This window comes from Passer domesticus, chromosome 5 (assembly GCF_036417665.1).
Source record: "Passer domesticus isolate bPasDom1 chromosome 5, bPasDom1.hap1, whole genome shotgun sequence".
In the NCBI taxonomy this organism is placed as follows: domain Eukaryota; kingdom Metazoa; phylum Chordata; class Aves; order Passeriformes; family Passeridae; genus Passer; species Passer domesticus.
Genome location: NC_087478.1, coordinates 13,310,963 through 13,334,447, shown reverse-complemented (window position 1 = coordinate 13,334,447; position 23,485 = coordinate 13,310,963). Strand labels below are relative to the sequence as shown.

The 23,485-nt window shown below is 39.2% G+C and overlaps 1 protein-coding gene across 2 annotated transcripts; it reads right to left on the bottom strand.

Moving 5' to 3' along the window:
* Positions 1 to 376: 376 nt before the first annotated feature.
* Positions 377 to 23,229, bottom strand: BCAP29 (B cell receptor associated protein 29). 2 transcript variants are annotated; one of them, XM_064422048.1, is made up of 8 exons: positions 23,029 to 23,229; positions 22,666 to 22,769; positions 19,273 to 19,373; positions 16,994 to 17,144; positions 12,621 to 12,756; positions 9,973 to 10,084; positions 2,677 to 2,777; positions 377 to 1,323 (listed from the first exon to the last, which is right to left on the bottom strand). In XM_064422048.1, exons 2-8 carry the CDS (start codon positions 22,755 to 22,757, stop codon positions 1,285 to 1,287), a joined length of 732 nt encoding a protein of 243 aa, XP_064278118.1. In that variant the 5' UTR covers positions 22,758 to 22,769; positions 23,029 to 23,229; the 3' UTR covers positions 377 to 1,284. The 2 variants fall into 2 exon arrangements, with proteins under 2 accessions (XP_064278118.1, XP_064278119.1); XM_064422049.1 differs by lacking the exon at positions 23,029 to 23,229 and having other exon boundaries at positions 22,666 to 22,930.
* Positions 23,230 to 23,485: the final 256 nt, after the last annotated feature.

The window sequence follows — 23,485 nt, the reverse complement described above, 5'->3', positions numbered from 1 at the left end:
GCAGGTATGAAAAATCTGTAACTTTTCCTGGAAGTTTTTATATGAATTAAAAAAAAAAAATCTTGAGTGTCACAGAATCTCTGAAAACACATTCTGTACTACTTCAGCAAGGATAAAGTATTTTTTAAAAACATATGCCTTCTTATTTAATATGGTACGTTATTATGCCTTATACTACTTGGTAAGCTGTGTTTAAATTCCAAGCTAAACAAATTGTATTTCCAGAGCAAGCAAAACCACCACTATGAAGACTGTATTTTCAAGAAGGGTTAAACATCACCAAATTAGAATTATATTTTGTTCCTAGTGCATATAACTATTAACTATGATGAGACAGCATACTGTGAGAGATTTACAAGAATAAATCCAGAAACCATGAACTTAAACAATCCCTTTAATATAACAAACATATCAAACTTTCAAATATAAACTGGAACCAACTAACAAACTTGAAACAACTTTCTGAATACCAAAAAGGTCTTATGCAAAACAGTGCACATTTATTTGAGGTATCGTATCCATGAAAACAAAACAAAACAAACCAAACTATCGACATTTAAAAAGATTTTTACTTAGCAAGGCTAAAGAAGTTAGGTGGTACATAAGGAGTAAACCAATGTAAACAGTGTAAAAATAAAGACTGCTAATACCAGCCAACCCAAAACTGAAATATCCCAATATATTAAAGAAAAATAAACCAGAGGCATGCAAAATATTGTTTGTTAAAATACACTCAAATCCATGTGGCTAAAGTGAAAGTCACGAGCTAGTGAGGTGGATTTGCAATGTTTCTTTCTGTATTTTCCTTATACTGATTGTCATTCAGTTTTCCACTGATAAAAAAGTTTTCAGCCCTCTTCAACCCACTGGGAACTGAATTTTTAAGATTCCAAACAGGTACTGCAAGGAGGTTTAAGTAATTGTTTTTATGATCTAGTGTGATATACAACCCCACTCAAATGCTACAAGCAACAGTGATGTTACCATTATGGGAGGAAAATGCTTGGTAAACAGGTTGCTCCAGGTGGAGTTGAAAGATTTTTGAGTTTCTCCTCACGAGAGCAGTGACAAACTCCATGGTAAATCCGGTAAGCCACTTAACATTTTATTTGCAACACAGAACATTTTGGCAACCGATATATTAGAGGAATCTCAATAGTGACCTGCAATGCATGTGCTTTTCAGAAAAATCAAGTTTTGTTTCAGGTATTCATCAGGAACATCAACAGCACAAGCGTTTTCTCATTCAAGCAACTGCATCGATGCCATCCGTCTTAGCTGCGCTTACAGGTCTTTCTTATCTTCTGCTTTATTTAAACGTTGCTGAAAAGAGACAGATTAAAAATAATTTCAGTTTGGTAAGATCAGAAACCACTGACTCCCGACACTGAATTTTGCCCTTTTGCAGTCACTCCTGATTTGTTCATCATACACCTTTCTAAGCTGCAGTCCCATCAACACTACCCCACAGAACACCTGAGCTTCGGCTGCCAGCAGCCAAGGATGTGCAGCCTAGTTCTGCTCCCTTTGGTTTTACGGCTGAGCTGTACAAACTCAGCAGAAAACATTTTCTGCTATCAACTCATTTATCCCTGGGAGCTGCATCTACTGTGTGCTCAGTACCTTCTGTTCTTTCTACTCAGAAGTAAACAGGGATGGTAAGGATGTGTGTTTTAGACCACAAGTCGGTTAGAAATGCAGCAGGACTACTATGGCTCATTACACAGGGAAGCACAACAAGGACAGGACATGCATGGTGGTCTTGAATTGAACACAGAGATCAGCTGAGCAATCTGTAGAAGTACAGGGTGAGGCTGGGAATGAATAAGTGGTTTCCAGAATACAGGAAAAATATTATAACCAGGTCAAGACTGCCCTTTTTTTATTAATACAGGGCTGAATAACTCTTCTGGAAAAGCAGGTCACCATAATTTTAATAATAATTTATTTTCTCCCAAGACCAGTACTTGTAAATAAGCCAACTTTAATTTTTACTGAATTTTGCTCAAGACAGATGTTAGGTATGGAGCATATGAACACCTGTCAGACAACTTAAAAATACAAACTCCCAGTTCTATTTACATATACTTACTGTGTATCTTATGGGTATTATAGCCATGTACATAAGAAACTCAATCAAACAGCTAATTGAACTTTTGCTTAATGTGCTTTGGTTTTTAAAAATTATTTTTTACTTCAGTTTGAATTTCATAGTAGCCTGTTTTTAGCCTAGGCTGTTGTTGGGTTTTTTATCCTTGTGTATCAACAGTATTGCAACATTTATAATCCAGGATTGCAAAAGCATGTTTTAAGAGCAAACAAAATAAATTACTTTTATAAATCGTGTATATACTCCCCCCACCATACACCCCCAGACACCCCTCCTATAGTTTTCTTACAGTATTTCAGTGATCATCACATGCAAAGCCATCTGAATCTTATTTTCCAACAGTAAAATTGAAGCTAATGATAACCTGAGCTTTGTCAACCAAAGTACAAAAAATAAAATGCTAATAACTTTGCAAAACAAAATTCTATTTTGAAGAAGTTTAAGGAATGCTGCCTGTTGTAACTTTATGCTATTCTAAAGATTTTGGTAAATTCTCTCTGAACAAACAGAATTTTGTGGTACAATTTCAAAACACAGTGCTTGTATGGCGATCCAGAGCCACCTACCTGAAGCTGTTCAAATTCTTTCATCAGATGTTCATATTCTCTTTTAAGGCCTTCAGACTGTTTTTTAACTGCAGCCACTTCAGTTTTTGCCTTATGGAAAGCTGTAAAATACCAGAATTGGTGTTATAATTATTACTTGTATTCCTGCAGTTCCTCAGAGCCCTAGATGTGCATCAGGGCTCTGCTGCAGCAGACAGTCCTTCCTCTAAAATAGCTTAGAATTTAAAACACAGCATCACAGATGGACACAGGAACCTGAGAAGCTGAGGACAAGGAGCAGAAAGAGAATGGCCAATGTTCAGAAAGATCAGCACGAGGAACAGGAAGGGTAGGGGTGAGACCAATAAACTCCTGAAACAGGGGACTAGTTAGTGATGATTACAGTGTTCTGTCACATTGCAGGAGACAGCTCTATAAAACAAAACTCATCAACTCCAAAATCAAAACTGTCAGACCTCTTAAGAAGAGGAGAGAACTCAAACACTGGGCAAGATTTTCACACAGCAGCTGAGACCATCTACAAAACATAGTAAGGAGGAAGATGATACATGATTATAGGAGCACAGACATCACCTTTTCACCCTGTTCTGAATTTTACCATGCATGAGTTAATTGATTAGCAGCATCAGTTTACAGATGAAAAGGCAGAAATGGTGGTGGGACAAGCAACTCCAAACAGGTTTTTAACATGAGGAAAAAAGTAATTATTACCCTACTCCATCTCAACACAAACTGAGAGCATGTCTATGCTGCAGTATCAAACAGCCTAGGACTCCATTGGGGCTATTTTACAATTCAGGATAAAACAGTACAAAGTGCCATAAAGCCATTAGTCTGTTATGTAAGCTCATTTAGACATTTTCATATTCCTCTGCTGTAAGTATTGCAGGGATCATTCTATATCTCTGATTCAGCACCACAGGCATAGTCTAAATCTTGATCTGTTCATGTGAAAACAAAGAAATGTTGCTAATGACCTAGGAAGGCCACCTCACATGGCCACTTAAAAACAACAAACGACCAAAAAAAAAAATTTACAAATAAAGGAAGAATATTAGCAAATCTCCTTGTTCCAAAAGTGTGAATCTATCCTTTGACTGTGAAGTCCCTGAGAGAGACTTCTTTCCGAGAGATTTCCACTGCACTGAAGAATTGCAGCACCTCTAAAAGCCTCTTCTGAAAAGATGAGGAGCTAGATGTGTTTTTTTGTTAAGCACTGACTTACAAGCAGTCTAGTATGAACCAGACTTCTCTTTGGGTTCCAGTTCCTGAAAAATCAGGAAATGAGATTCGGCCACTCTCCTACATGCAAGAAGGAGAACTCCCTCACCCAGAATTTCAGTTATTTTTAAATAATTAATTCAAATGTACAGATGAAAAATAATTCTCATTTTCAGAACTCTGCAAGTGGTTTTCCTGTAACAGAATTTTTACCTACCCTGAAATTCTGATTCACTAGAGTCAATAACACTTCTGTTTATTGATTCCAACAGGATTAAAACCTTGTAATTTCTTTTTAATTTCTCCTCTCTTTCATTTCCATACTTTTACACAGTTTTCCTTCATCCTTTAAGTCATTCTTGGCAGCATCAATACCGATTTTCTGAAGGTTTTGGTATTTGGAGTAACTTTGATTTCCACACATGTGACAAGTCAAACCCCACTGCATTTACTCTCTCTCTGACCTCAGTACTGTTTAAAATGTTCAACAGTAAAATTCTGATACCAGTAAAATAAACTTGTGACAATCTGGTAGACTTCTGAATTTCAGGTTGTAGACAAAAAAAATATATATGCTATTTCACTTCTCCAAGAATCTACTAATTAGAAAGATAAATCTTGCTTTTGTTTGAACATTCTTGTACATGGTATAGTAAAAATTAATGAGCTCTCACTTCTGAAGAAGTTGTAACTCAATGTTATTGATCTAACACTATTTAGTTATTTATAAGTAGCAGCACAGTACTTTAGTTGCAACTAAATACTACTTTATCTTTAAAACATGAACAAAATATCTAGAAGTATCTACAAGTCAAGTAAGAGAACAAGCTAGGGCATTGTTTTAATGTTTTGACCAAAACAGATGTATGACAAAAATACCTTGCCTAACCCTAGGAGAAGAAAAAGCAAAGAACAGATTGTCCTTTCCACCTGTGTTGGCTATGGACAAAAATCCCAAAACATCAATAAAACACCAAATCCAGACTCATTTCTGTTGGGGCCATACTATTAAAAAGAGAATCCCATCTTTGACAACATGAATTCCTCAGTGCACCAATTTTCCTGGATGCTTTGTGCAGCACCAGTGCCCCCACACCAGTGCCCAGCTCCTCTGCTGGGAGCACAGCAGTGCAGCCCAGTTCATCAGGTACCCTGTTTGCCACATGGATCCTATCATATGAACACAGATCCAGCAGGAAACAGGAGATCCTTTGTGTGCACAATACACTCAGTTATTATTTCTGGCTTCCATCTGGCCTGTTACTTTGCCTCACAGGAGCACAACAGCTGGACTGGCAGCAAGCAAGCTCCCACAGCTGACCCCTCCCACCAAGTCAAAGCATGAGCAGGCAGATAAAGATGCTGCTTCTACATTAATGCACCCCTTGAGAGGAATAATCAGTAGGTTCCAAACACAGAACCCAGCCTCAGCACTATAAGAGGTAGGCTATCCTTTTCCATTCCATCTCCTACTAAGAAAAATCAACAAACTATTCCTAGGGCAGTGTTTCAATGGAAGACATTTGTGGAAAACTTTACACTTATGTGTGACTGAAGGTCCATGAACTAATGTAACAGGTATGGTCTGGGAAAAGTAGAGAATATGTCCTTTCACAACATTCTCCGAATCCTGTTCCAGGAGAGACACTACTTCAGATTGCTCTGAATTCTAAGGGTGAGGAATAAAACTGCCCTGAGGAGCTACATTACCACAGCCTAGTAGCTGTAGCATTTCTATGCATTTCATTTCAACAACGATGGAGAACCTAACACTAAAACCCAACAGCAACAAAAACAACTAATAATTCTTTGGGCATTTCCAACCATTAGTCCTGGTCTGACTACATCACTTGACTTACAGTGCTTGCTACTAAGGAAACGATCTGGAACTTACATTAGCATTGCTAACAATACAAGCCTACAACCCAAATGATTTGGACTAGTTGAAGACTAAAAAAGAGCCCTCTCTTAAAAGAGTTTTCAAGTTAAAAAAGAGCTATTCACATTTAAGAATTTAAGCACTGACGGCACAAGAGATTTGCCAACAAATACACTGTAAGGCTGGGAACACAACTCCAGTCAAGTACCTCCATGCTAATTCTGAATTCTCTTCTTAAGATATAATGGTCAGAATTTAAAATGAGAAGGCAGGGCCAAAAAATTTACAAATTTGCTTCAAGTACCTTTTGCAACCTCAAACAAAATTTTGTTACAAAAGGGATGTTATAGCATTGTTGGATGGCATAAAAAGCCTTGTATAATAAACCCACGCTTGCTGTATGCAGCCATCTCTTCTAATCAACAAATGTCAGTATCAACTCTTGCTGCATGTGGCACTTCAATGGATCCCACCCTTGGTTATCATCTCAGAGTCTTGTAAAAAGTAAGGTTAGGTAAGACAGACCTTGTTCCTCAACTTCCCTCTGCCATTGGCCAAATAACAAGACTGTGGCCAATGCTCTAAATTTGTTCTTAAAAACTGGAGTGCATCAGAGAAGCTCAGTGTAGTTTTCATACATGGCACTAGCCTACCCAGCAACCAAGGCCAAATTGAACTCTCCCTTGAAACAGTGTTATGAAATGTATTCCCAATATCTGCATTTTTAACATGTAGTGATCTTCACATTTAAGTGAGAGCTGTACATCTGTACAAGCATACTTTTTAGAATAGCCAACAGTTAGAAGTTATTCCAAAACCAGCCCTCCACGTGAATTGCTGCTCTCCTCCTGTCTCCTATGACACTATGCAACCATGAAACAAAGAACACTCATGTCAGTCTGTACACAAAACTAACCTCTTCAAATGATGCACTGAAGTTCCATTAGAATTTCCTCCTGCCCCACCATATATGACATCAGTATATAAACAGAGTATTTTCAGAAAAAGTTGAACTGAAGTTCAAAAGCACCTAAATGACTTTGATGAGCCAGTACTTATTTAATGAAGCCCTGTTCCTGCCCCAACACGAGGACCACTGTAAGGACAAAAGGTTTTATGAAATTTCTCTCGGATCTAACCTCATGCCCAGTTGCAGGTAATTTGTTATGTTGGGGTTTTTTGAATAGTTTTCCAAACCATCTAAACGAAACAATATCATGGCATGTCTTCTTTCCTCAGAAAATTCCTACTGGTCCTAGGCCATACTGAGAACCTTTAATTGTCTGAGTCAATGTTTTGTTAGAAATATGTCTAATGTGTAGCAGGAGAAACATTCTCACATCTGTAGTGGGTACTGCTAAGTATGTACATTTATTTCTAGGTATCAGTGAGACATTTTCATAATATCTAAGAGTATCAATAAAATACCATCTCAGAAAGTTTCTAACCAGTCATGTTATTACATGTCTAGGTATGTTAAAAATGGATTTAGGCTCTCAAAGGGTTTGCCCCACTGCTGGGTGCCCATAAAGCCCTGACAATAATAATTGGGTCTGCAATAGAGCTGTGAGGAACTAGCCTTCTCCGCTTCATTTCCAAAATAAAGCAAAAAAAGGCATCAAGTGTAAAAGAAAAGTCAAGCCTGGAAAGAAAGCAAATTTGGTCAAAAACCTTAAAATTAATTCCAACCTTTCCTCAGATGTTACTAACTTCACTGCTCAGTCTTGTATTTTGATTCTTCCTCCCCAGCTGTTCAGAGCATAGGAAAAAGGTCTTAACTTAGGATTTCACTGTTAAGTGAGGAAAAAAAAACAGTCTGTGTTTTCTGTAAAAAGTAGAAAGCTGAAGAACTAGAGATGAGTCTCCCGAAAGTCTGCAATAATCTGTCTACACTATAATTTTAGTCAATTTCAAGACGAGGAGACATACGGCATTTCCTCTTCCAGTTGTAAATATTGATTCAAAACTTTACAGGAAATTTGTATGACCTTTGAAGTCACAACACCAATCTGATACTAAAATGTTTTCTTAAATGTGAAGCAGGTGTACATTTAGGACTCCTCCTGGCTGCCACTATACTGACTTAACCCACCTTTCAACTTATAGCCTACTCTAAAATAATATATTACCATGCATCAGCAGCATAAGAAGTGTCCCAGACCAGAGCAATGGATATTTGAAAAAAAAAAAAGTTTTTCCTTTCAAGCAGCAAAAAACCACCCAAACACAACCCCCCAAACAACCAAGAACAAAATCCAAATTTATGTCTCTTACTAATACCATAGCTGAAAAACAAAGAATAAGAAAATCTCAAAAATCAAAACCAGTAAACTTTTCATTTTTATACTAGTTTTGTCTTGTTTCACTATTAGGTGACACCTTTTACATTCTTCACTCTCCCTCCACAATTTCATGGATTGGACTTCACGGACACAAAGAAAAAGTTACTTTGGTCATGTGAGGTCAGTAGCATGAAACAAAATGCTCAGAAAAGGCAAAACAAACTTTCCAATCTCAGCCTTCATTTTGTGTAATGCATTGTTCACACTCAGTGAACATGACAGTCAACATTCACCTACCCAGCAGCAGGAATTTAAAAAGAAAACAGTAAATTCACGTCCTATAACACTCTACAGAAAGCTGCATCTACAGAAGTGGTTGTTCTTATCACATACTTCAAGCTTTCTGGCTATCAATTTGCTCAAAATAACATATAAGACAACTTACAAGAAGGTAAGACAGACATACCTCAACACCACCTAGCTGCTCATGGTAATTCCCATACCACTCATGGGGTTATTGGCAATGAGGGGGGTGGCATTAGGAGAAGGGCTGTAAATATTTTCGTATTCACTCCTTAGAAAGGCCCTCTCTCCCACTTTTGCCCTAACAAAAGATTCAAGCATGCCTTAATTTATACATCTCTTGGATGGACAACATCTCAAGGGGAAAATGAAGCTGAAGCAGCATGAGGTAAATCTATTTATTCCTTAGCTTTCTCTAGCATTCCTGACTGAAAAGCTTACATTATATTAGTGTTACATACCACCAGTTAGTTTAAATAGAACATAAGCATTTAAATTTTCCATTGATCCTGTCACTTCAAAGGCACTTTCCCCTCCTCATTCTTCAAGAAAACAGCAGGAGAGGGAAAACCCACTATCAAACATGCTTGAGAATGTGAACTAATGAGACTCTATTTAAAGATTCTTGTTGCTTCAAGCCCAGTTGAAAACAGCTGGTTTACATTTTTTATTTGAATTCCCAGTGGCCAACGAGAAAGGATTCATGAAACATTTCTGAAAAATTTATTCTTGCAGCACTGTAGCAGTCCCAGGCAGTATGAAAGTGGGGTTATGTTTTGATGATAACATACTGTCTCGTACCAAGAAAATTTGTATTTTTGTTACAGTCTGAACATCTGATTAGTGTTTACAAGATCGCAGGCTGTGTTATCTAAAAAACACTGATTTCAGATCAGCAGGTGTTCACAGGCATCACACACCTTGAGAGATCCCAGTAAGACAGAACCAAACAGGTAAAATCTGCTTCTATCTCAATTTGGGCTGCCTATAAAGCAGTTTTGACAACCTAAACCTTAAACACGGAAGCTGCTAACAAAAGTATTATGTTACAAATTGTAAGGCACGTTTCCTTGCAAACAAAAAAATATTAAAAAACTAACATCTTAACACCTCAGCTGCAGAACATATATAAATTTAACTTTAAAAAAGTCCTAGTCAAGGACTTTTCTGCTGTCTGACAGAAACCCTGTGGTAGTAAAAAACCTCAATTACAATACATCCCCCATTTTATACAGGGAGAGTGGCTGCTATGTATGACATGAAAAATCAAACTGATGCCTACAAGCAACCTGCAAATTATTCCATATCCTCGTCAAGTCATTGATGAAGACAAGTCAACACCACTTAAATATCAGTCCAACATGTTAATAATTGCAACTTCACTAAGGTGTTCCAATTACACCTTACATACTTTCATAATGAACACATTTACTAAAATATTGAGATGGCAATGGCATATTTTATCAGTTCATAGTCAAATGTAAAGAAACCCCATGCCAAATGTTCTAGAAACAGATGAAGTGAGTTCATGCTATACCTAGAATACTTTTTGAAATTTAGTGTTGAAACAACCTTTTTCTTCTTTGCAAAGAAATCCTAACTAATACTCACCATTTGATGTCTTCTGTAGCTCTGCTTTCAAATGTTCAACTTCCTCCTTCAACTTTTCCTCAGTTGCATCTGTTGACTCTTTCTTTTTACCATCTCCTTTTCCACTCAAGGCCTATTGAAAATCACAGTTGCTACAATTAATTTTTTTTCATTAGTCTGATATTAACGTAAAATATCCAGGGAATGTCAGCCCTGATCTTGCAAAGCATTAGGTTTTATCAAATGTAAACCTGACACAGGCAGATACTAATTCTAGACAAAAATCCTCCCAAACGAAATAAAGAAAGGAAATAAACAAGCTCAGTGTTTTAGGTAATGGCATATTTGTAATAGAAAGGTGTTATCTCATGTGTAAGAGTACTTTTATGTCTGCATCAAGTGTACAACTTTCATTTAGATTATAAAATGGATTTTTCAGAAGATACACTGGGACTGTCAGTGACACAACGCTGCCATATTTATGTGCAACTGGTTCTAATTCTCTCCTTGTAAGTTTGCAGCTACTTCAATTTTCAGAATATTTCCAATATCCAGATTCGATTTCAGTGAAATTCAGGACAAAAGCCAGGAAAGGATCCAGGAAGAGCCCTGTAAACACTTGACAGAAGACCAATATAGTCCCTGTACTCCAAAAATGTTGGCACTACTATACTTATGCACCTGTTAAGGTGTAAGATTATATCCCATTACAAGATTCTTTTCTCATAAAGCTTCTACTATCTAACCACACATCATCTCTGCAAGAGCAAAAAAAAGAGGTAAATGGTTAATGGGAAAAAGAAAAGTAAAACAACTGAGACAACCAGCTATTAGGTGAACTAGAAATATCAGACACAGGCACAGGCAGAAGCAAAGGGGAAAGATTATTTTAGGAAGAAGAAAAAGAACTGTTTATAAAGACTGGTAAACAATCCAAGGAAAAGAGCTGAAAAAAAATTTCCAGAAGCTATTTAATCAAAGTGCTGAGATGACATTTAACTGCTGGTAAAAAAAAACCCCAAAAACATAGCCAATTGTCTTTGCTTTGTGCTCACCTCTTTCTATTAGTATGCAAACAGCTATTTCTGTAAACTTTTATCTTAAGTCCTGTGCTCCAAGGAACCTCTGGACAGGTGACAGTGCAGACCTTGCACACCAGAGTAAACTCACAGTATTTATACTTGCAGCCAGTGCCTTATGCACAATTGCTCTCACTTCTCTCCAATGGTGGAACGAACCACACTTGTAAATAAACACAAATGCAGGGGCCAAGCCACAAAAAAGCCTAAACCATAGGATGTCTATAAAATTAAAGTATTCCAGCCCTGAACATTTCCCATGCCCATCACAATGGAGATCCAGCCACTGCATGTTGCCTGTACCTGTGGCTACCTGTGCTTTTGCAAACTATGCAATCAAACACACAAATAAAACCAGATAGGACTACAGTTTCCAATTTCTGGCTATCATTTACAAGTGGCTAAGAGAATGTGTTGCTAAGAGAATGTGAAAGCAGAACAAAAAAGAGGACTTTTGGCAAAATCTCAACAGGACAGAGAAGAAAAAAACGTACCCGTAAGCAGTAAAAAGACAAATTCCATGGCTGAGGGAAGAATTTGGATCACTTTGACAAAATACCAAATCCCAAAATTCTGGAATCATTTTATACTTGGAAAACACCTAGCACAGACTAGTGATCCTTGTTTTACAACACCTTTCAACTGGATTTTTTGTATCCTTTCTAGTACTTTCTGTCCAGAGTCTTCATAGGAAGATTTATTACAAAATTGACAGTGCCAGTAACCATAGACACTGCTTTAGACAAACTGGAAGGAAACCTGTACACACCCACAGGGAATTTAGTTTTGATGATGTGCTGGACTCTAAAAGCCTTCCTCTGCCTAGATGTCTGAACTCAGCTTAGGGTTCAGTCTCGTCAAACTGTTACAAGAAAAGATTTCACACATTTATCTTAATTATATCTTTGATGTCTTTTCTTCCTGAATAGTTAAGTATTGAACCACAGCCCAATCACTCCTCGCATAGAAATAACATCTCTCCAGTCTGTTGGTGGTTTTTTAAGTAAGAAATTTTTGGTAGTATTCTCATGAGTACTACAACAGTGCCCTACTAAGAAAGGAAAGTATTCTGAAATTGGCTGACCTACCATAAAAAGATAGAATAGAAAATACATCAAATACAAAAGATTAATTTTAAAAGTTAGAAAAATACATTCAGGACTGGAGAAAATCCTATTAAGAAGAAACAGTCAGCATGAAAACAGTTATATAGTGGGCTTTTTCATTCCGGACTGCTACAGCCTTGACCTAAACAGGCAATTGCTTATGACAAAAGAAATAAAATTAGTGTCTTCTTCTACTTTGTTATGACTAAATTCAGAAAGATATTACTACAATCTATCACTACTTTGATGAAATTTGTACTGGAAAGACAGAACTTCATATATTTGGTTTACTTCAGTTTCCTTTGTTAATAAGATGCTACTACAATTTGTCTTCAGTATTCTAAATTACATATTGTAAAAATATTTATTCTTTTTTCAACCAAAAGGAATAAAATTAACAAGCATTCATTAGCAAACCATCCTCAGAGTACATTTTACTAACTCCTTGCTGGATAAGAAAGTCACTGAAGAAGCTCAAAGATACCTCCTGCAGCCTTTCGTTCTCGGCCATGTATTTTTTGGCTGCTTCAGTAGCATCATTTACTTGGGTTTCCAGAGCTGCATGAGATGCCATCTCTTTTGCCAACTGAGTGAGAAGGGTAACAGTACGTCTCAACACACTGGTGAAGAAAAACAGTGAACAGAACTGTAATTTACAGCATAAATAATAAAAACACCCAAATCACAAGTGAAAACCAAAACCACAAAAATCAAACCAAACAAAAAATCCGACAAACCAAAACAAGCCCTTTTCTCTCTCAGGAGTAGATGTAAAAATAAAACCAGAAGAGGGAAACATCCAGGCTCATGATGACAAAAAACAGCAACAAGAGAGACAGAAAATATTTTCGTCCATTGACATTCTGATTTTTACTTGATACAGAACTTCCCTCCTCCTAAATATCCACAGCCATTAAGGGGTCAGAGACCTGATTGCTTAAAGACTGTTTAAATACTGTTACATGACCCAGTATTTTTAACAGGATTGATCTCCAAACACAAGACCCAAACAACAAGTTATGGTAATGAGTATAGAGAAGAAAAAAAAAAGAAATCACACAACTTCATAAACAGCCCTGCAAGAATAAAATTAGCAGTATGAGCATAATGATCTTCCAAGTACTGTCAATACAGTTAAATCAGAACATGTATGGATGTCAGCAGATATGGCATCTCAATTCTAACCTTTGCAAATACCTCACTTGATTCTTCCCATCACTACTTTCATTATTCATCCTGAAGTCTTTCAAATGAATCAAGACACACAACACAGAATAAAATTAATGCCTCTAATGTAACTATGCAGCTGCTCTTCAAAGAAATTTGAAAATCTAAGTAATTGGCTTCTGCATAACTGAAAGAGTATTAACAGATCTTTTTCTTTCTCCACCTCTTGCTTTTTCATTGAAAGCTCCTTTTCTTAATTTTTGGGGTTTAATAAAAAGCTAAGGTCCCCACGTCACTACTTTTCCACAGGTTAGCAAATTCACTATTGCTTATTAACAAATGCAGGAGTCATTAAAACATCATAACTAAAAGAGAAATCACACAATCATGTAGGTTGAAAGAGGCTTCCATCTCATGAAAAGCATGACAAGTTAAGCAGATTGCTCTGAGGCTTGTCCAGTTGAGCTCCTACCATCTTCAGAGATGGGAGATTTCACCATCCTTCAGGGTCCTTGCTCCAGTGCTTAACTGCTCTTAACAGCAGCAGCGCATTTCCACCACAAGTCAGAACATCTCGGGTTCCTGTGTTACCTCTTGTCATTCCTTTTTGCATCTACTGAGATGAACTGCATCCATCTTTCTTACTACTAGACAGACACAGAAACCAATAGGATTTTCCCTTCAAAGTCTCTTTTGGCTGAAAACAAAGCTCCTTCATCATCTCCTCATCGGTCACATATTTCAGCCTCCAACTTTCTCTGTATCTCACTGTAGGACTCCAGTGTTTTGGGGAATTAAGACTGGACACAATCCTGCAGCTGCAGCACCCCATGTGCCATACAGAGCAGAATAACCACTTTCCTTGACCTGCTAACTACAACATACTTGCTATCACAACTCAATACATGATTGGCTCTCTACCAGGATCCCCAGGTTTTTTCCTGCAAAACTGCCTCCTACCCACCCACGCAGCCAGTCCCCAGCCCGGATGCTGTATATGATTATCCAATAAAATGTCAGACTTTGCATTTGTCCTTGTTGAGCTTCATGAGATTTCTGTCAGCACATTTCTTCAACCTTTCTGGCTCCCTCTGAAAAGCAGCACTGCTCTCCAAGGTGTCAACCACTCTGAGTTGGAACACAGAGCACACTCAGTCCTATCATCCATGTTGTTAATAAAGCATTAAACAATATTGAGCCCAGTACCCACCCCTGAGAAGCACCAGCTGAAATTCACATTGTTATTATCCTCTGAGCCCAAAGGTCCAAGGAACTTCCCACCTGCTTTTTTATCCATTTCTCCAGCCTGTGTCCCTCCACAGTTGGGCTACCAGGATACTAAAAGACACTATGTCAAAGGCCTTGCAAAAAGGATATTCTGCTCTTTATCCACACAGCCACTCATCATCTCACTGCAGAAGGCAACAAGAATGTTCAGGCATCATCTTCCCTAAGTAAATCTGTGGTGACTGCTCCAAGTCATCATGTCCTTCATGTCCTTGAAGATGTCTTTGAGTAATATTTGCTTCATAACTTTTCCAGGGAGGCCAGTCTCTAGTTTCTTACATCCTGTTTTCTGTCCTTGAAGACAGGCGCAATGTTTGCCTTTCTGCAGTCACCAGGATTCTCCCAGAACTGTGACCTTTCAAAATGAGCCTTGCAATGACATTGGCCAACTCCCTCTGCCAGCTAGGATGTCACAGACTTTTATATGCTCTATTGGCCTATGTACTCCCTAGCTGCATCTTCCACTACTGGGATGATGTGACATACCCTGCTGACTCTCCTAGAAGGCACCAGTGGACTCATGTTTTCTTGAGATTTTCTTTCGTTTTTAGCCCTTTTTATCCTCCTCATGGGCTAAGAGAGGACCAGGTCAGACTAGCAGATGGGTGTCTTTGTCCCACCCAGTGGACAGTCTCCAGGGCCTATGACCCTCCTCTTTTCTGCACAGTTTGCAGGTGAGGGGCTCCTTTGGCCCCAGTACCTCCTCTGACAGGTAATTTTCCTCACCTGTACCCAATGCTCTGCAATCACTGAACCCCACAATTACTGTTGTCTTGCCAGAAGTGACAAGCTCCTAGCCTCCTCCATTTTATTAATCTCCATGTACCATTCTTGTGGAATTCTCCTATTGGCTGATGTGCTAAAATGAACCAAAACAGACTCAAACAATGAACTAGGGGCATCTAATTACCCATTCACACTAGATGGGGTCTCACATTGTTTGGGTGATGGTCTAGCAGTACAGGGTAAGGCAAACCCAAGGAACACTTTCCCCTTGCTTCTCTGACAGACATTATGTCTGCTTCATGGACAAGCAAAACAGCTCCACTAAGAAAGTCCTTTCATCTAGTGACTACTGGAGGAGTGCTTACTTCTCCTAAATCTTGGTGAAAGGCCAGCAGCTCAAAAAAATCTCAAGTAAACCTCTTCAAGAGCAGAGCTTTTATACAAAATAATCTACTGGGGTCACTTGACAAATTTTCTTCTTTGGAAGCTGAATACAAGTAGGATCCTGAGAGATCAGCTTCCAATTCTTTTGTAGGACACAATCTAGCTATTCCTCTTGGAGCAGAGATTAAAAACATATTTGTGCATATTTACTTAACCTTTTTGTAGGAAGACAAAGAACTTGATGTATTCCTATCACTATTGAGCAAGGCTACAGACACATTGTTTTTTCCAAAACTTTTCTTCTCAAGCTTTTTGTTCATTTTTCCTTGCTACTTTTTATGCTCAATGGTCTGCTAAAATGACCACACATCCCTCAAAGGATTTTTGTCAAAAAGAAGTTTGTCATAAGTCTGTGATTTTCTTGTTCTGTGTTCCTCTTGAGTATTGAGGCAATGTCAAGCAGCTCACTGAAGGAACTCCTAAGAGGACCAACACTCATTGTCCAGCCACCAGAAAAATGTACAAATGGAAATCATCAGACCAACGTGTCTGTTTCGGTTTGTTCACATTATCCATGTCCAGTGACTTAATGTGCTCCCAGCCCAACTGATAAGATCTGCAGGTTGCTGTGCCTACTGATTCACAGGTAGTCTTGGTTGCTACAGGTGGGCAGTACAAAACTGCCCTTTCCTTTACCCTGGTTTAGTAGCTGAACTTAAACATCCTGAAAGAGATACCAGACTTAAGATCATAACACCATAATAGGCAAGTTGCCACAAAGCGCTTGATCTGAAATACAACAGAAACTTTCCTTGAAAGCTGGGATATTATCTTACAGTTCTTAACTTCAAGCTTGAGCTGAAGTGGCTCAGGTCAGGCTCAAGCTTTGCTTCTTAACACAGCAGGGTGCAATGACACCAGCTTGCCAGATAATAATATTATTTAACAGTACTTTAGTTTTTGAGCGGTTTTTTATTCCAGTTTTCCTTATGGAAAACAAAGGGTGTAAGTTTAAGGAAGGTAATGAGTGAGTATTCCCCAAAGAAACTTCTGCAAAATACACGTTTTCTCCAGCACTCAAAATGTTTCTTTCCGTGTGTTGCTCACATATCCTTCCAATCTTCAAACAGTTGTAAGGTATTATTTTCCCTGATCTTACTTGCCCTGTAGCCAACCTGGTCACAATTCTTTAATCTCCTGAAATTGTCTTCTGACCTTTACTTTAAAATTACTTTGTGCAATAGTTCCTGTACTAAACACACTATGTAAACATTTGAAAAATGTTATACTTACAGCCAAAGAAATAAGGAAAAACCTGAGAGATACAGGTTTCTTTGCGACCGAAAGAGCTTCATCTGAATATGATCAAAGGCACTGCTGTTGACATTTGCAGCCTTTTCATTCACATGAACAGATGAGTACTTCCTGACTTCTCTAACAGCATCTGCAAAAAGAAACAGTCTGTTCTTATTCACATCTGTGGGTGTGTAGGCATGCTAAACCAGACTTTAGTACTAGAAATATGTACTTCCATTTTCTGCTCAGCAAACAGTAATAGACAAATAGTGACATCAGTTATGTTATCCATACATTTTAAAGATTGGTCTTGATAAATCATTAATTGCTCTAGCACATTCCCAGAAATAAAACAAACCATTGCCCAAAATGTGCCTGAACAGGTATTTCAAACACTTGTACCCAGCAACGAGGGATCTGGCGAAACAACTCACTCTACAGATGTTACCAAAGACCCCATGGTGTCAAAATGTCACTGCTGACAGCTGCGCTAAAATTCCCCAGTGGACAAACAGTGAGAAAAGAGAAAGAAAAGTGAAAAGAAGCAGTATTTTCTCAAGTATTTGTTTTACACAAAGTTTTTTAAAGGTATGCATGTGTTTTAGTAATGACAGAAGGGTCATTTAAACTTCAATGATAGAGGGAAAAAATTATTTCTTTAACATCCATTAAAATAGGAAGACTGTAGCAACACAGCAGTAGTAACATCAGTAGTAACTACTAACTGTAAAAAGATCATAGAAAGAATGGAGAAAGAAAGCTACAACTCAGCTTTCCTTCATCTATCTTTCAGCTTCCTTTCATCCATCACATACTTCCGATAGTTCTGCAAAAGGGCCAGTGCACTGCAAACACCTTTCAAAGGACAAAATAATTAATTAGGACTTACATTCACATAAACTCCAAACCTAACCCAGTTAAGAGTTGCTATCTTTAAACATAAGGCCATCAGACACTCCTACAACCAATATAGCACCTTAAATCTCCTGCACATCAATAAATACACACATTTCATTACATATTCTTGCAGAATATTTTGGCCAGATGTTATTAAACTGCTGCTGCATTTGTCAAAGCAGGTAAAATCAACTCCAAAGAAAAGCAGAAGTGACTATCATCACTCATGACTGTCTCTCTCATATGTCTGAGTTATTTGGATGTTAAAAAAACCCCCTGAAGCTTCAAACAATGCATCAAAGACTAGGAGCAAACAAATGCATGTCCCTGTGCTACAGGAAGAGTCTAGGCCTGCAGTAACCTGTCACTTCATGCTATGGGGCAGGTATCTCATCACTGCTTCCCTTTAGCCCTGTTCTATCTTGCCACAAAATCAATGACCATCACCAAGTCAAAAGCAAACTTTGGTCAAAGTTTTCAACAGCAAACAGAGTAAACAAAACACATTAGTTCTCAATCTTAAGCCATTCACTGAAGACCTACTTTTAAGAATAATATTAATCATAATCTTAAAAAAAAATTAATATAACAGTCTATTTGCATTTCTGGTACTTTAAGTATTAAGAATATAGTCCTATAGCCTAGTCTGACACAGTTATATATGTAAGTGCATCTGCATGTTTCCCTCAGCAGAAAATAAAACCATCCTTTTTTTTTTTTTCTATTTCAAGTAGCCTGGAATTAAGTAACATGTACATTCTAAGGCACTGGAAACACTTATCCATGGAGAACTACTTAATATCCCTGAAATACAGAAGAACTGCTTTCATCACTGAAATACAGGAGATGCCTACTACAAACAGTCAGGACAGACATTAAATTAAATCAGTCAGGCATATGGTAACCATTAAAGCCTTACTCTTACTTCACAGACCTTAGGACCTACCCATAACAAATGAAGCCAGCAGCTGTTTTGTATCTGTGCTCAGCAAAAGTATTTAAACAGCCCAATGCTTTAATATATTCTGGTCTTCTACTTCAACAGCATCCAAAAGAAAGAGTGCCATCTGCTGCATGAGGTACAGCTCAGCCAAATTATGGTGTCAAATAAGTTCATTTACCTGTGTGACAAAGTCTAGGCTGCTACTTGGTTTCCCTAAGCTCCATTTTTCCTTCTCATTCACTCAGTATAATACAATTGCATTTGGATTCCCAATGTGGATGCAGCATTAGCCCTCTCCTCTTTCATTCCATTGTATAATTTTTCAATAAATTAGCTGACTTACACTATGCTTGAATCCTTTCCATTAGTTTATTGATATGAACTCAATGTACCAGGTTTCTTTTACCCATTTGTTAAGAAATTATCTAACACTTACCAAGAAACAAGACGATCAACAAAACTATTATTGTAAGGAACATCTTGTTCCAAAATACTGCCATTTTGCTCCACAGAGGAAACATAAAAATCTTCTGCCATCTGTAAAATAGAACTGTGTTATTCAAAAATAATTAAGCACTAAAAGAAGAGCATTACAACCCCACAGAAGAGAGTCTTGTTATTGATAAGAGACTTGTATAAGGTCTCTAAACAGCTGCTTTAATTCCAATATAATTTAGGTATATGTTAACTTTTCCAGTAATCTAACTTCTCTTTTTTTTGTTGTTAATAGTTGCAAATTTTTTGCATGATAGCAAAAATGCATAGATGATAGGTACTCTGCAGATGTGTTTTACTTTAGCTTGTATTTTGGCTAGCTACGTTGTATTCAGTCCTGACTGTAACAAGGGATAGGGTAAAGACTGTAAAACCCATTCCATTATTTCTATTTTTATCCACTAATACCTCTATTAACTCTGCAGCACGAGGATTGTTATTACATTCTAACTTGTAATGACAACAAAAAAGACAAGTCTTGTGTTCATATTTTGTTAAGAGTTCAAACCTCTTTCCCAAGCATAAATTTGCTGGCTACAGAAGTGACTTCTGGTGAGGCCAATGGTGGTGTAGACTTGGGTTTTTTTTTTGAAAAATTAGTTGTTTATTTGATATTGCTGCATGAAGGGCTGTAGCAGAAGTCACACTTGCAACACTAACAAAAAGCATCTGATCAGCTCAAATGAACTGAAACCAGTGATAAGAGAGCACCTCCTTATCCTTTGCTGCAGGTTAGAATTAGTGCTACTGCACGAATGAAATAATACCCAGTCATGCCACAGGGATGTAACACAGACATACCACCCACCATCTGATTATATGAGGTAAAATTTCCTGCTTTTGTTAAGGCTATTTACACTATATCAGAAACTGTTAAAATTTGCCCTCTAACAGTGGTTTCCAACCTACCATTAATTTAAATGAAACTGTAGCATCATCTCCTATAGCTCTTTCCAGCTCTCCACCAGAAAGAATTAAAATGTTTTTGCATTGTGCATGCAAAAACATCATTTAAGTCTCCTAGCATAATCTGAATTCTTTATAGCAGACAGCCACAGTCTGTATCAAATGAAAAGCTTACTTCAAGCTACAACTCAAACAAAGCCAATTCACTAACTCTTTAAATATGTCATTTTCCAAGATCTGATATTGACCTTCATTTAAGAAGTGATTCTTTGAGGTATGACCTCAGATAAAATACACTGCCAATTTATAATCAGGCTAAAAATATGTATATCTTTACTAGAAAATCTTCCTGTGTTTTATTTTCCTCAACAAGAATTGACATTCACATTTACTAACACTCCTCTTCCTTTGGATGACAAAAGTCATATAAATATAAAACTTCCATACTATAATACTAGCCAGCATTTTAGATGAACTACACCTTGTGGAACAGATCTGATCTGTCTCTGTGTATTTGCATTTTTATACTGTCAATTTACTCCTTCCCCAGGAACTTATAAACTTGTTAGCAAACTTGAAAAAAAAAAAAAAATGTGCATACACAAGAGAGATAAGGAATCCATTTGAAGACTGACAACTGCGTAAATGAAAACTTCCAAGAACAGCAGTTTCCCACCTGTCAGCAACCACGCATGCCTTACTGCTGACAGAACCAGCTTCCAGGGCACCAAGATGTGTCAGGCAGGGCTGCTGCCCCCTGGTACTGTCACAACAGCTAAATCTGATTTTTAACCCCACAAGAGTCCTGCAAGTTTTGTTAAGAAGTTAACTGCATATACCACATAAGGGATAAAGTGATTTCACTCTTTCAGAAACCACTGTTCAGAGGGATAACTGAATGCTCCAAAGCATACAAATTTATCCTTTCCATATAATTAAAAGCACTGTGCTTAATGATGGAATAAATTTTAGTAAAGCTGCACATTATGAATTTGCTTTTCAGCCACAAACACTGCACTCTGCATCATAAGTGAAATATATTTCAATACTGCCAAAGTATTCTGCTTGTGACATCAGTCTGCAGAAATTCTTGCAACTAATTTCCTCACATAATCCATTAATAATCTGATGATTATGACTCCCATAATACTTCTCTCCTCTTACATGGTTGCACTTTTGCTTAGAAAACAATAAGAAATACAACAACTCAATAGTCTATGTTGAAATGCTGAACTCCTTGCAAGCCAACTTGTAAAAACCCAGAAGCTGAATTAGATTTCAGAACAGTTTCAGTTTCTCAAGCTGAGGAAACATGCCTAATCATTCATACCAGTTGGGGAGGAGCCACTCATTTCAAGACTCCTCCATAGGTTTAAGTAGTTAAATCCAGACTTTCCACAACAACTCTTGTTCCTTCAGGGGACAGTAAAAGCTACATCATTCTAAATGCATCTAAAGATGCAGGAAACAAACATGCAACAATTTTTACAGAGCATTGGTGAGACAGCTTTAAAGCTTCATTCTGCTTGTTATTTTGGGGGAGTTGTGGGTTCTTCTTTTAAGACTTCTTCTTTTGTGGGTTTGGTTCTTCTTTTAAGTCTTTCTGATATTCTGAAAAGAAATCGTAAGTGTGCTTCTCTGCCTCCTGCAGAGAATCTAGCTTTATTTCCTGTAGGGAAATAATATTACCAAATTTGAAGAGCGACTTACAGGAAACAAGATAATGCTGTAAGTCAGGCCTCTGCAAACAGTAAAGGTAATAAATTAATGTTGTTTCTTTCCCTTACTGTGTGCATTTATTTTACAAGAATTTATTATTTTCTTAATATTTGTGTTGTGTTCCAGAAGTAGTACTATTTTCTTAATCTATGTATGAGTTTTTATAGAGTTTTACAGAGGCCTTTATTCCAGTAGTCCTGAACCTTCTGCTTCAAACTCAACTCCAGTTTTTTTGAACAAGCGATCACAAATTTCTTGCAGCCGTTACAGTATCTGACGTCTTATCTGTTCAACACCCACAATGCCTAGTGTACTCCAAAACACAAAGCTGCACCTCACAAATCTGACAAACTGCTGCAAAAACCGCACTGTCCCGTCATTAATTACTGCCCGATGCCTTTCCCTGCGCTGCCCACTCCACAGCTCGGGGAGAAGCCGTCCCACCTGCAGAAGCAAAGCAGGCGCTCCTCCGCACGCCCCGACCGCTGCTCTCGGATGAATCAGCACTGCCTAGAAAACGTAAAGCTCCTTAAAGAGGCTTGCGATTCTTGCAGCTCCCGATACTCGAGTCCCAAACAGCATTCCTTCGGCTTTGTTTACTAGTTTAGGATGCAGCAAAGCTCCGTGTTTATGAAAACACAGGCGTAAAATAAACCCAGACTTGTGAGAAGAGCAAGCTGTGTTGCTCAGCACACCTAAGTCTTCCTACCTCAGGGGAGAAATGAACGGCAGGCAGAGCACGAGAATTACTCCGATTTCGCCGTACAGGAAGGCAGCCACTGCCGTCCACTGGAAAGTCATCGTCCCGGCGGCCTGCGGAGGAACGGGCGGCTCAGGCGGGCGGCTCTGACTTCCCCTCCCGAGCGACACCGGGGACAGCGGGATGGGGACCGGGACAGCCCGGGGCCGCGCCGGCCTGGCGGGCACAGCCTCCAGCAGAGCCCCCGGGGGGCGGCCGCGGGCCCGCGGGTTCCTCCCGCCGCCTCCCGCCCCCCAGCGCGGCCGCGGGGCCCCGGGGCCGCCTCATTCCCGCTCCCTCCCTCCCGCTCGGCCGGCCTGCCTGCCTTCCAACCTCGTCAGCGCCGGCACCCGGCGCAGCTGATGGCGGCCAAAGGGCGGGAGCGGGGCCTCACCGGCCGCGGCTGCGGAAGCGCGGGCCGGTCGCTCTGCCGGCACAGGGCGGGGCGGGCGGGGAACCGGGGTGTCTGTACGGACACGGTGCCGCCTCCGCCCTGCCCGGGGGATGTGGGCCGGGACGGGGCTGAGTGACACGGCGGGGGCGGCGCGGAGCTGCCGCCGGCCCGGCCGGGGAAAGGTGCGGGCGGCGGGGGATGCGGAGTCGAGCCCGGGCCTCCCCCACCGCAGAGGCCGCGCTCGGCCCGGCCCGGCCCGGCCCGGCCCGGCCCGGGCACACGTGCGGTGCCGCCTGCGGAGCGGGGGGCCGAGAACGACGGCGGCCGCGGAGCTGCCGAGGGGCCGCACCTCATACGTGATCATTTCACCGCTCCATGACTCAAGCTTAATCGACT